At 37.9% G+C, this 14179-nt stretch overlaps 1 protein-coding gene across 1 annotated transcript in view; it reads left to right on the plus strand.

Moving 5' to 3' along the window:
- The window catches only part of Map3k2 (mitogen-activated protein kinase kinase kinase 2), a 65823-nt gene that overhangs the window by 21896 nt on the left and 29748 nt on the right, over positions 1–14179 (plus strand). The window contains exons 2-3 of the mRNA XM_036205068.1: positions 10896–10964; positions 12690–12808. Of these exons, the coding sequence (XP_036060961.1) occupies positions 10961–10964; positions 12690–12808 (123 nt within the window). The 5' untranslated portion in view covers positions 10896–10960. The remainder of the gene's footprint in view (positions 1–10895; positions 10965–12689; positions 12809–14179) is intronic.

Consider the following 14179-nt stretch of genomic DNA (forward strand, 5'->3'; position numbering starts at 1 on the left):
ACTTATGCAGAATCCTCCCAACATTTGGTTTGGGTCTTCAGTCTTTTGGAATCTTATGACTTTGATTTATATTTACATTTGCTTTTCTATAATGGCTAAAAGTAACATATCTTACATGTTTTGATATCTATATATAGTTGTTATGTATAATTATCTTTTGTATATCAAGTCTTTATTGATTATGTATTGGTTACTTTTCTATTGCTATGATAAAACACTATGATCAAGGAAACTTAGGAAAGAAAGTGTTCCATGAGGGTGGAGTGAAGGCATGGCATCAGGGATAGCTAAGAGGTCACATCTCAAACAGTAAGCAGGAGGTGGAGAGCACACTGGGAATGGCATGAGTCTTGAAACCTCAAAGCGACCCTCAGTGGCATACCTACTCCAACAAGGCTATGCCTCCTGATCCTTCCCAGACAGTTGCACCAACTGGAGACAAATGCAAACCTATTGACCTCTCCTACTCAAATTCCCACAGATTTGTCTTTGTGGGCTGTAAGAGTTATGCTTTCTAGAGGCAAGTGCTTTGGCATACTTAGGTTTGTGCATGTGCTTATTTTCTCCTTATCAGTGGCCTTTTTATTTTTATGTATATGGGTGTTTTGTCTGCATGTATGTCTGTGTGCCTGTGTTGTCAGAGGCTAGAAGAAGGGCATCAGATCCCCTGGGATTGGAGTTAAAGGTAGTTGTGAGCAACCATGTTGGTGCTGGGAATCGAACTCTTGTCCTCTGGAAGACCAACCATTGCTCTTAATCACTGAGCCATCTGCCCAGTCCCATGGCCTGTGTTTACTGTCTTACTCTAGTGTGTTTCGGAGAGCACATGTTTTTAATTTTGATGAAGTTCAGTGCATATTTTTAAGACTGGTATTTTTGTTATTCAAAAAATAGTACTGGACCAATTGGATAGCTAAGGAGGTAAAGGCACTTGCTGCCTTTCCTCATCATTTGAGTTCAATTCCTGGGACTTATATGCTATAAGTTGTTTTCCACATGCATGGAGTAGTACATGAGCCCACATACACATACACACTCAATGAATAAATAAATACTGCTTTTAGAAAGGATATTATTACGGAACTAAACAGAAATCTTTGCCAAACTCAAGGTCACAAATTTTTTTTCCCTTAGAATTCTATGTCTTTTGCTCATTCGGGTTTACAAATAGTCCTGAATTATGTTTTATACATTGTATGTCCATTGGGCATGGTGACACAAACCTTAAATCCTAGCACCCTGGAGGCAGAGGCAGATCTCTGTGGGTTCAAGGCCTATGTAGTCTACATAGTGAGTTTTATGAGTATTATGTGAGTACTGTGAGTATATTGTGTGTTCTAGGTCAGCTGGAACTATACAGTGAGACCATGCCTCATACAAACAACCCCCCCCAAACCAAAAAACAGAACCAAGAATAACCCCCAAACCCTATTCCCCCAAGAGCCTGTTGTTCTACCACCATGTATAGAAACATTATCCTTTCCCAATCGTATCATTCTAGCACCTTTACAAAGAGCAGTTGACTGTATTTATTTATTTTATTTATTTATTTTTTTTGGTTTTTTGAGGCAGGGTTTCTCTGTGTAGCTTTGTGCCTTTCCTGGTACTCGCTTTGGAGACCAGGCTGGCCTCAAACTCACAAAGATCCGCCTGGCTCTGCCTCTCGAGTACTGGGATTAAAGGCATGTGCCACCACCGCCCATCAGGTTGACTGTATCTTAAAAGTCTGCTTTTAGATGATCTATGCTTTTAAAAAATATTTTTTAATTATGTGTTTTGGGACCTAACTATCAGTTTGTGAAAAGCAACCAGTAGCCTTGGCAATGCCTAGGTTGTTTTGGGTTTCCATGGTGCCACTTTGGCTAGCAATGTAACCCATTCCTGGTACTTGTTGGTGAGAGATGTCCAGCTGGGACTTTGTCTCTCCTGTTACTTGGTGACTCCACTTCAGTTTCTTTCTTATATGTATATATTTTAAGAAGCTTCTACTATAGTAAGGTTCCATAAGACCCTCAAATAGCCCTTAGTTTTAGCTGTACACCTCTGTGTTCTCTCTCTCACCTCTTGTTCCCTCCCACTCCACCCCTCTGTTTAATCTTCCTTTCCAGTCTGCCATCCATCCAAAGCTATATATTCTATTTCTCCTCCCTCGAGATTCTTCTGTTCACCATAATCCCTTACTCTGTACCTAACCTCTGTGGTTGTATGGATTATATCCTGGGTATCGAAGACTTAACAGCCAGCATTCACATGTAAGTGAATACATACCACATTTGTCTTTTTAGATCTGAGTTACCTCACTGGAGATTTTTTTTAAGCTCCATCCATTTACTTGCAAATTTTGTTTTTTCTTTAATAGCTGAGTAATATTCCACTGTGTAAATATAACATATTTTCTTTAGCCATTTATCCATTGACAGACATCTAGTCTGTTTCCAATTTCTGGTTATAAATGATTAGAGCAGCAATGAATGTGGTTGAACAATAGTCTCTGTAGTAGGATGTAGAAAATCATTTGGACCTGTGTCCAGGAGTGGTATAGCTGAGTCTTGAGATAAATTTATTCTCAGCTTTTTAAGGAACCACCACACTGATTTCTATAGTGACGGTACAAGTTTGCGCTACCACAAGCAATTGGTTGAGTGTTTTCCTTGCTACACATCCTCGACTGTATGATCTGTAAACAGAATTTCTCTGTCCTGCCCCATTCTGTAACCACTTCCAAATAATCACCTAAAGGCTTGTATTAATATAAATGTTTGGCCAATGGCTCAGGCTTATTACTAGCTAGCTCTTACATTTAAATTAACCCATTTCTATTAATCTATGTATTGCCACGTGGCCCATGGCTTACTGGTTCTTTCACAGACTCTGCCCAGACTCTGCCCTTCTCCCTGTTTCTCTGGCCTTCCAGCCCAGCTTTATTCTGCCAAAACTTTATTATCAACCAAGGAGAGAGACATATATTCACAGCATACAGAAGGATATTCCACAGCAATGAGCTGTCGTTTGTTTTATTGATCTTGGCCATTCTGACTGCTTTAAAATGAAATCTCAAAGTAGTTTTACTTGACATTTCTCCGATGACTAGAGATGTTGAAAATTTATTTAAGTGCTTCTCAGCCATTTGTGTTTCATCTTTTGAGAATTCTCTGTTCAGATCTTATCCCATTTTTAAATTGGATTGTTTTCTTGATGTTCAGTTTCTTTAGTTCTTTACCTATTTTAGATATTAGCCTTCTATTGGATGTGTAGTTGGTGAAAATCTTTTTCCATTCTGTAGCCTGCCACATTGTCCAAATGTCCAAATATATGGGAAATGTCCTTTCCCATACAGACACTTTCAGTTTCATGAGGTCCCATGTATTGATTGTCGATCTTAGTGCTTGTGTTATCTGTGTTCTATTCAGGAAGTCCTTTCCTGTCCAGTGAGTTCAAGACTAGCCCCCACTTTCTTTTCTACCAGGTTAAGTATATGTGGTGTTACGTATTTGTCCTTATGAGGCCAATGATCCTTTGGAGTTGAGTTCTGTGCAGGATGGGAAGTAGGAATCTGCACTCTTCTCTGTGCAGGATGGGAAGTAGGAATCTGCACTCTTCTCTGTGCAGTCGCTCAGTTTTACTAGCACCACTTATTGAGATGCTTTTTTCTAGTGTGTCTTTCTAGTGTGTATTTTTCCTAGTGTGTATTTTTCCTAGTGTGTCTTTCTGGTGTGTATTATTTCTAGTGTGTCTTTCTGGCTTCTTATAAAGAATTCAGGAGTCTGTAGGAGTGTAGACTTATTCCTGGATCTTCAGTTAAATTCCATTGACCAGTCTGTCTGTTTTCATGCCAATACCATGCTGTTTTTATTATCTCTGTAATACAGCTTGGCATCAGGGATAGTGATAACTCCAGCAGTTCTTCTATTATTGAGGATTGTTTTAGTTATCTTTTGTATTTTATGTTTGTATATGAAACTGAAAATTGCCCTTTGAAGATCTGTGAAGAATTGTGTTGGACTTTTGATGGGGATTGCATTCAATCTGTAGATTGCTTTTGGTAGGATGGACATTTTTACTATGTTAATCCTACCAATCCATGAGCATGGGAGATCTTTCCATCTTTTGATGTCTTCAGTTTCTTTCTATGTCTTAAAGCTTCTGTCACACAAGTTTCTTACTTGCTTGGTTAGAGTTACTCCAAGATATATATATATATATATATATTTGAGGGTATTGTGAAAAGTATTGTTTTCCTGATTTCTTTCTCAGTCTGTTTGACAGATGTGTATAGCAGTGGTTCTCAACCTGTGGGTTGAGACTCTTTCACAGGGGTCGCCTAAGAACATCCTACACACCAGATATTTACATTACCATTCATAACAGTAGCAGAATTATAGTTATGAAGTAGCAGTGAAAATAATTTCGTGGTTGGGGGTCACCACAACTAGAGAAACTGTATTAAAGGATTGCCACATTAGGAAGGTTGAGAACCACTAGTGTATAGGAAGGTTACTGATTTGGGGGTATTAATTTTGTATCCTGCTACTTTGCTGAAAGTGCTTATCAGCTATAGGAGTTTCCTGGTGGAATTTTTAGGGTAACATGTATACAGTCATAACATCTGCAAATAAAGATGCCTTGACTTCTTCCCCTCCTAATTGCATTCCCTTGGTCTCCTTCAGTTGTCTTATTGCTCTAGCTGAGACTTCATGTACTGTAATTAGTAAGTATGGAGGGAGTGGACAACTTGTCTTGTTCCTGATTTTAATGAAAATGTTTTGAGTTTCTCTCCATTTAAGTTGATGTTGATTGTGAGCTTGCTGTCAGTCACTATTATTATGTTGATGTATGTCTGTCGTATCTCTAATCTGTCCAGGACTTTAATCATGAAGGGGTGTTGGATTTTGTCAAAGGCCTTTTCTGCATCTAATGAGATGATCATGTGGTTTTGTCTTTCAGTCTGTTTATATGGTGGATTACATTTATTGATCTGTGTGTCTTGAACTATCTCTGGGATGAAGCCTACTTGATCATCGTGGATGATCTTATTGATGTATTCTTGGATTTGGTTTGCAAGTATTTTACTGAGAATTTTTACATCTATGTTCATAAGGGAAATTGGTCTGTAATTCTCTTTCTGTGTTGAGTCTTTATGTGGTTTAGGTATAAGAGTAACTGTGGCCTTGTAAAAAGAATTTGGCAGTGTTCCTTCAGTTTCTATTTTGTGGAATCATTTGAGGGGTATTGCGAGTTAACTCTTCCTTGAAAGTGTGGTAGAATTCTGCTCTAAAACCATTCTGGCCCTGGGGTTTGTTTGTTTGGGAGACTTCTAATTACTGCTTCTATTTCATTAGTAGGGATTATAGGCTTGTTTAAATTGCTTATCTGATCTTGATTTAACTTTGGTAGGTGGCATGTATAGAGAAAAGTACTCATTTCTGTTAGATGTTCCAATTAGGTTGAATGCAGGTTTTTAAAGTATGTCCTTATAATTCTCTGGATTTCCTCAGTGTCAATTGTTTTGTACCCCCTTTTACCTTCAATTTTGCTAATTTGAATATTTTCTCTCTGCCTTTGAGTTAATTTGGCTAAAGGTTTGTTGTTCCTGTTGTTTTCCTCAAAGATACAAATCCTTGTTTCATTGATTCTTTGTACTATTTGTTTGTTTGTTTCTATTTTATTGATTTCAGCCTTGAGTTTGATTATTTCTTGCTTTCTACTCCTTTGGGGTATTATTTCTTCATAACTTCTGGAGTTTTCAGGTATACTGTTAAGTTAGTAGTGTGAGATCTCCATTTTTTTTTTTTTTTTTTTTTTTAATATAGACACTCAGTGCTATGAACTTGCCTCTTAAAACTACCTTCATCTTGTCCCATAAGTTTGGATATGTTGTGGTTTCATTTTCATTCAATTCTAGGAAGCTTTTAAATTTCTTCCCTAATTTTTGTCTTGACTTATTTTTGATTTAGTAGTGAGTTGTTCAGTTTCCATGAGTTTGTAAACTTTGTATTGTTTCTGTTGTGTTGATATCCAGCTTTATACCATGGTGGTCAGATAGGATGCATGGTGTCATTTCAGTCTTTTAATCTGTTGAGACTTTCTTTGTGTCCAAGTATGTGTTCAATATTGCAGAAAGTTCTATGTGCTGCTGAGACGAAGTTATATTCTTTTGTGTTTGGGTGAAATGTTCTATAAATATATTAGGTCCATTTGGCTTTTGATGTCAGTTAGCTCCAGCATTTTTCTGTTTAGTTTTTGTCTAAATGACCTGTCTATTGGGGAGAGTGGGTTATTGAAGTCACACGCTTTACTGTGTGAAGGTCGATATGTGTTTTAAGCTGTAGTAGTGTTTCTTTTATGAATTTGGGTGTTCTTGTGTGTTTGGTGCATAGATTTTAAGAACTGCAATATCGGCCAGGTGGTGGTAGTGCATGCCTTTAATCCCAGCACTTGGGAGGCAGAGGCAGGCGGATCTCCGTGAGTACGAGGCCAGCCTGGGCTACAGAGTGAGATCCAGGACAGGCTCCAAAGCTATACAGAGAAACCCTGTCTCAGAACCCCCCCCCTCCCAAAAAAAAAAAAAAAAGACCTGCAACATCTTCTTGTTGGATTTTCTTCTGATGAGTAGTATGTAGTGACCTTCCCTGTCTCTTCTGATTAGTTTTGGTTTGAAGTTTGATTTGTCAGATAGTAAAATGGCTTGCTTCTTAGGTCCATTTGCTTGGAATATCTTTTTCCATCTTTTGACTCTGAGGTATTGTCTATCCTTGATGTTAAGGTGTGTTTATTGGATGCAGCAGCATGATGAATCCTGTTTTCTAAACCAGTCTATTAGTCTGTGTCTTTTTATTGGGGAATTGAAACCACTGATGTTGAGAATTATAAATGAACAGTGTTGATTCACATTATTTTGTTGTGGTAGTGTGGGTTTTTTTTTTTCTCCCCTTCTTTTGATTAACTAGTCTGAGATTATTTATTCTTTGTGTTTTCTTGGGTGTGGTTAGCTTCTTCAGGTTGAAGTTTTCCTTCTAGAAGCTTCTGTAGGATTTATAGATAGAGCTGCTTAAATTTGGTTTTATTGTGGAATGCTTTTCTTTCTCCATCTATCATAATGGAAAGTTTTGCTGGATGCAGGAGTCTGGGCTGGCATTTGTGATCTCTCAGAGTTTGAGAGCATCTGCTCAGACCCTTCTGGCTGTTAGAGTCTCATTGAGAAGTCAGGTGTTATTCTAATAGGTTAGCCTTTATGTTATTTGGTCTTTTCCCCTTCCAGTTCTTAATGTTCTTCTTTGTTCTGTACATTTTGTGTTTTGATTATTATGTATCATGGGGAATTTCTTTTCTGGTCCAGTCTGTTTGGTGTTCTGTGTGCTTCTTGTACCTTGATAAACACCTTCTTAGGTCAGGAAAATTTTCTTCTATGATTTTGTTGAAAATAATTTCCGCATCTTTAACCTGTGCTTTTCTCCTTCCTCTATTCCTATTATTCTTTAATTTTTGTCTTTTCATGGGTTTCCGGATTTCCTGGACATTTTGTGCCTGGATTTTTTTATATTTAAAATTTTCTTTGACCAAGTTATCCATTTCTTGTATCTTGTCTTAAATGCCTAAGAGTCCATCTTCCCTTTTATTATATGTGTGTCTATACACACACACACACACACATGCTTACTGCTGATTTTTTTTTTTTGATTACTGCTGATTTTTTTTTTATAGTTTCATAGGGCAAGTCCTTAACCATCATGGTGGAGAGCCATGGCAGCAGGCAGGCATGGTGCCGGAGCAGTAGGTGAGAGCTTACATCTGAGCCACAGGAGACACACACACACACAGACACACACACACACACACACACACACACACAGAGAGAGAGAGAGAGAGAGAGAGAGAGAGAGAGAGAGAGAGAGAGAGAGATGGGGGAGGGGAGAGCAAGCCAGTGAGAGACTAACTAGGAATGACTTGGGCTTTTGAACCTCACTCCCAGTGACACACCTCCTCCAATAAGGCCACACCTAACCCTTTCCCCAGATTTGTATCAGCTAAGGACTAAGCATTCACACAAGCCTCTGAGGGGCAGTCTCATTAAAACTATGAACCAGAGTGTTCGCAAGGACACATGGCCTTACCTGCTGAGCCATTGCTTCAGCTTTCCTTCTGCTCATGAACCCCTTGACTTTTTTGTTCTTCATTGGAGGTTTGCTGGTTGTAAGTTCCTTTAGGTTGTTTTGTTTTATTTTTAGTGTCTGGATGTCTTTATTTTTCTCTTATTTTTAAAAGTTATTCTCCCTTATTTTTGAAAAGGTTATTTCTAGGTTCTAGGATTATACAAGGTGCAAAGAGGAACCAGCTCCTGCAGGCTGCCCTCCAGCCTGCACCCATGCACTGTTACCTCGGTATGTGTGCTCTTGCACCTCTACCCTTTCTGTAAAACCTAGACTTCCAGGTTGGCAGGGTTTTGTCTTGTTTCTTTTCCCTTGTTGTCTTTGGGAAGGGTGCTTGGGGTTGGTAGTTTTTTAGGTGGTTTAAAGATATTTCTACCGTTCATCCTTGCTTCTGTTCCTTTATATATGATTTTTTTTTCAATTTTGTATCACATTTACTTATTTGTGTGTGGTGTTCATATGTAGACCTTGTTAATTTTTTTGAAGCATGAGTGATATAGCTCAGTAGTAGATCTCTTCTTCCTTAGCATTTGCAAGGCCCTATGTTCAATCTCCAGGGTGACAAAACAAAGTGTATCAATACAAAACCCAAAACATAAAACCAACTTCTAAGCCACTTAACACCTCTCTTTCATCTCCTTGAATATAAGCTATGGCAGAAGGATTCATGACATTGTATACTATTTCTCCACTGTGTCACTTTTGGACCTGTTGATATCGCTTCTCTTTAAGAATTTTAAGATTGTTAGGTAGAACCAAAACAGCATTTATTTGTTTTTGTGCAAAATTGCCCCCAAATGCTTCTGAGTACTTGCTTCAGTGTCCTGTGATTATGAGGTTTTCCATTTTGATAATCTGACAATCTTGTAAGGAAATCCTATAAATAAGAGATAAAATTAATGACCAAGAACCTCATCTTTTCAGCATATTGCTGTATCAGAGATTATAATTGTATAATAAATTAGATGTTAAATAAATCAGCCTTTTCACATAATTAATCTGGAGACTCAGAGCAGCCATCCTGGACTTTTTGGCATCCTCGGCAGGTGGCTGACATTGGTAATACTTAGGTAATGGAAAGCTGAGTGCCATCTAGACACCAAAGGTATATTTGGGGATTGTCAGTTTGCTTGTCAGTAGTGGCTGTTATAGGAAAGGATGCTTCTCCAAGTCCAATAGGATGAAAAGAGCAGTAGTGTGAAGTGAAACTTGAAATGGCATGCCCATGTCACAGCCATGCAGGAGATTAGATTCTGAAGCAGACTAGGGTGCAATGTGGAGAGTGATGATGAAGTGCTAATGGATATTTTGTTTCCTTTTACTAATATGAAACAACATTTCATTGTTTGTTTATATGTGTAAGCTCTTAAACTTAGTTTTACAAGCTGGTGAATATTGAGAAATTATTTCTCTCACAGAGCTATAATCATACATTCCCAGGCAATATAAATAATAGGGTTGAAAAATACACATTGCTATTTTACTTATTATATAAGAAAACAAATTATCAAGTACCCTATTACTAAGTTATGTAGCTATTAGATATTTGCTTCAGTTCATTTGCAGAACCTTCTCCATCAGTCCAACTGTCCCTCCTTCCCTCCCTTCTTCCCTCCCTCCATCCCTCCTTTCTTTTAAGAGAGGTTGGGAAAGAAGGGGAAAATCATAATTCAAACAACTAAGAAGTTGGAAAACAACTTCTGATAGTATGGAACTCTTTGTAGACAAGGTTGGCCTCCACTTTATAAAGATCTGCCTACCTCTGCCTCTTAAGTGCTGGAATTAAAGGCATGTACTACCATGCCCAGAACTATATAGGCTTTTTTGTTTGTTTGTTTGTTTGGAGACATTATTGAAGATATGTGCTTCTGTAATAAAGTAGATTTTCAGAATGGAGGTTTCCCATAACAGCACAGAAGAAGATATAGAAAGTCATTAAATAATCATCCTAAGACTTGGTACACACACACACACACACACACACACACACACACACACACATATGTATATATAATCAGTGGCTGAACAAACCTGGTGTGTATATGTGTGTGCGTGTGGGAGATGTAAACATAGAGTGGTAATGAAGAACAGCCCTGCAGTGTTTGAAATGACTGAAGGAATAGAACACAGAAGCTCTGGGGTGTTCAGTTCCTGGAACTTTGGTTCTGTATGATGCTAAAAATATACAAGTATTGTGCTGGTGTTTTGGTACCTATCTTTCTAAATTTTGTATGTATTGGTAAGGTTTTGGCTCAGTAGTACACTTAAAGATGTAACTCAGAACAGTATGGTTTCAGGGAAGGTCAGTTGATTAAAGTACTAAGTGCATTTTCAGTGTTTCTGCTAAGTGCCTAAATAGGTGGATCATAACTTAATGTAGAGGCTACTGTTTTCATAGACAAGAAGGTGGCAGAAATAATGCATGCTGTTAGAAAGTCCTGATTACAAACGGCACCTGAGCTGAGATGTGGGGAGGGTAGTGATAAAGGCTTGTTGTATCAAAGCTGTTTATCCAAACAGTATGTTTGCTGCTGGTCATTTGCTTTCCTTAGATCCTGGAAGCTTAGTGTGTTAGGGAAGGGTACCTACAAAATCAAGTCCTAATGTTAGGTATTCTGAAAAACTCAAATTATTGCTAGTGTATACACACACATCTTTCATTATTGTCAGTTATACCATTATTTTCCCTTTTGTGGTTGCCTCTTCTGGTTTTTATTAGTTAATGTGTTTGTCTTCTTTCCTTTTAAGGCAATAAAGAATGTTGATGAGAGAACCATTTTCCTTTTGCCCAAATTATTGAGCTGGTTGTCATAATGGGTAAGTTTAAGCTAAAAGCATTTTAAAAATATTTATAACTAGGGAATAGGATGAGGGAGAAATATCTTATAATAAACTTTCTATTTAGAATTTGTGATACAATATATTTATATATGTGATATAGGAGATTTAGCTAATGTTTTGCTTAATGGATTTTAAGGCTCAGGGAGAAGTAGAATGCTTGAATAGTTAGCATATGTGAGGCCCTGTGTTCAGTCACAGGTGTCACCAGAACCAAAGGTAGGCAAAGCAGTTTTGAGTTGAAGTACTTTTTATGTTGTTATAGGTTTGGAATGACCATTTGCCAGTGCTCTTACTGCTGATCCATCTTTCCAGCTCCACATTGTTGTTTTTACATTGCTATTAGTCTTTGATGATAAATACTTCTATTTACTTATTTTAATTATTCATTTATTTATTTTATGTGCATTGATACTTGGTCTACATATATGTCTGTGTGAAGTTTGTCAGAAGCCCTGGAACTGGAGTCACAGGCAGTTGTGAGCTGCCATGTGGATGTTGGGAATTGAGCCTAGGTCCTCTGGAAGAGTAGCCAGTCCTCTGAACCACTGAGCCATCTCTCCAGCCTGATAAATACTTTTATATTTGTAGTCTTTGGAAGAACTTTTAGAGTATTAGTAGGCAGTGTCCACACAGGGAGCTTTTCTGTTTCTTCCTCCAAGCATCAGTAACAGGAACACATCTCAAAAGTGAAGTCTGCATTTTGAATATAAATGCTAACAGAAGTTGATATTTACACAAGGTTTATTTCTTTCCCTCATTTTTATTAAGGTTTTTGACATCTGATGTTTTGTTTGGGAGTCATAGAAAAGCATTTGTTCTAGCTGGGCTGTCTTGACTCAGTGTTAAATCACTAAATGAATTAGAATGACATTTACTTCCCTTATAAATGCCTCATGTAGGGCTGGAAGAGAGCTCAGCATGAAGAGCACATACTGCCCTTCCGGAAAGAAGACCTGAGTTCTTGTCCCAGCACCTATATTAGATGGCTCACAACCACCTATAATTACAGCTCTAGGGGACCTGACATCTCTGGCATCTGCACTCATATACACTTATCCACACACAAACACATACATACACACAATTAAAAATAATAACAATAATACAAAAATAACAAATAAAATAAAAATATTTAAAACAAAAATAAATGTCTCGTGTGGACACTTAGTTTATGTTGAGCTTGAGTCTTATGCAGTTTGATGTTAGTTGTCCCCAGAGGTGTTTTTTTTTTTTTTTAAATTTACTTGTCACACGACATTTTATTTTATAAAAAAGGCAGGTGGATCTCTGTAATTTCAAAGCCAGCCTTATATACATAGTGAGTTCCAGGACAGCCAGGGCTACATAGAGAGACCCTGTCTCCAACAGCAGCAGCAGCAGCAGCAGCAGCAACAACAACAACAACAGATTTATTTTATCTGTGAGTATGTTCCATATGTGTGTGGGTGCCCATAAAGGCCAGGAGAGTGCACAGGATTCTCTGGAATTGGAGTCACAGGTGCTTGTGAGCTGCTCGGTGTGAGTGCTGGGACTAAACTTGGGGCCTCTGGAGGAGCAGCAAGCACTCTTAACTGCTGAGCCTGCTCTCCAGCCCGCTAACTCACTTTTAAATTAACTTCCATTATAAATTCTGCTTGATGTCTATGATAAATATATGTTGAAATTACAGTTTTGTGTATGTGTTCTTTTAAAAATACCCAGATGATCAGCAAGCTTTGAATTCAATCATGCAAGATTTGGCTGTCCTCCATAAGGCCAGTCGGCCAGCATTATCTCTACAGGAAACCAGAAAAGCAAAACCTTCATCACCAAAAAAACAGGTATCTATTTTAGTAATACTTTAAAGATTTCATTTTTATTAATATTAAATTATGTATATTTGTGTGTCTGTGTGGGTATGTGGATGAAATTGTAGGTGCTTGTGGAGACCAGCAATACTGGGTCCCCCTAGAGCTAGAGTTAGAGGTGGTTGTGAGCTGCCTGACATGGATGTTAGGAATTGAACTTGTGTTAGGAATTGAGCAGTATGTATTCTGAATCACTGAGCCATTTTTCTAGTCCCAATATCAGTAATATTTTAATAAGTGTATTTTGTTGTTCTATGAATTACTTTCATAGCCTGATCTTGTAAGGACTTCTTTTATACTTTGAATCAAACGTTGTGTTTAGTACACTGTCTTGTACATTTGCATTTAAAATTTTGTATTTATATTTAATATGTGATACAATATAAGTGCTATGTATAGGTAGAGTACTGAAGGAATAGTGACAAAAATGAATACATGTTTAAAAAGCTATATGATACGTGCTTAAGTTTCTGTTTGTTTCATCTATTCTTCAAGCATCTAAGGTAATAAGTCTCTTCTGGATACTTAGAAATGTGGTGATTTTGATTGCTGTAAACAGGATTAGTGTGAGATAGCAAGCATGGAAAGTAGAAATATTAGAGTCTCCTTCTCGTGGTTTCAGTTATTCATGGTCAGCTTAGGTCAGAAAACAACAGATGTAATGTTCTAGACATAAGCAAATCATACGTTGGTTTCTGTTTTTTGTGTTTTTGTTTTTGTTTTGTTTTTTGGTTTTTTCGAGACAGGGTTTCTCTGTGTAGCTTTGCACCTTTCCTGGAACTCAGTCTGTAGCCCAGGCTGGCCTCGAACTCACAGAGGTCCACCTGCCTCTGCCTCCTGAGTGCTGGGATTAAAAGGTGTGCGCCACCACCGCCCAGTGCAAATCATAAGTTTTAAATTCTGTGCCGTTTGAAGTAGCATAATGAAATCTCACACCGTCCTGTCTACTTGCTTCAGACATGAATTACACCTCTGTGTGTGTTGGTCCATGTTGTATATGCTACCCGTCTGTTTGTTACCTAGAAGCTGTTTAACTTAGGGAATTGACTACTGAAAAGTGAGAGTAAAAATACTGACGATTTGACTATGCAGAAAAGAAGCTTTCAAGTTCTTCCTGTAAGAGAAAAGGAGAAAGTTCTGAACTTAATAAGGGAAAACAAGCAAACCAACAAACATGTTCAGAGGCCTTGAAACATACAGAGGAGGAAGGTCTACAGTGTAGCCTTCTGTTTGTCCTTAGGTTCAGGTCCTTTGAGCACGAGGAGATATTGGTGCTCTTTCCTGTTGTCAGATCTAACAGTAATTCTCAGCTCAGTTTTTTTTTTTTTTTTTGGCAGATATCAG

The sequence above is a fragment of the Onychomys torridus genome, chromosome 13 (assembly GCF_903995425.1).
Source record: "Onychomys torridus chromosome 13, mOncTor1.1, whole genome shotgun sequence".
Classification (NCBI taxonomy): Eukaryota; Metazoa; Chordata; class Mammalia; order Rodentia; family Cricetidae; genus Onychomys; species Onychomys torridus.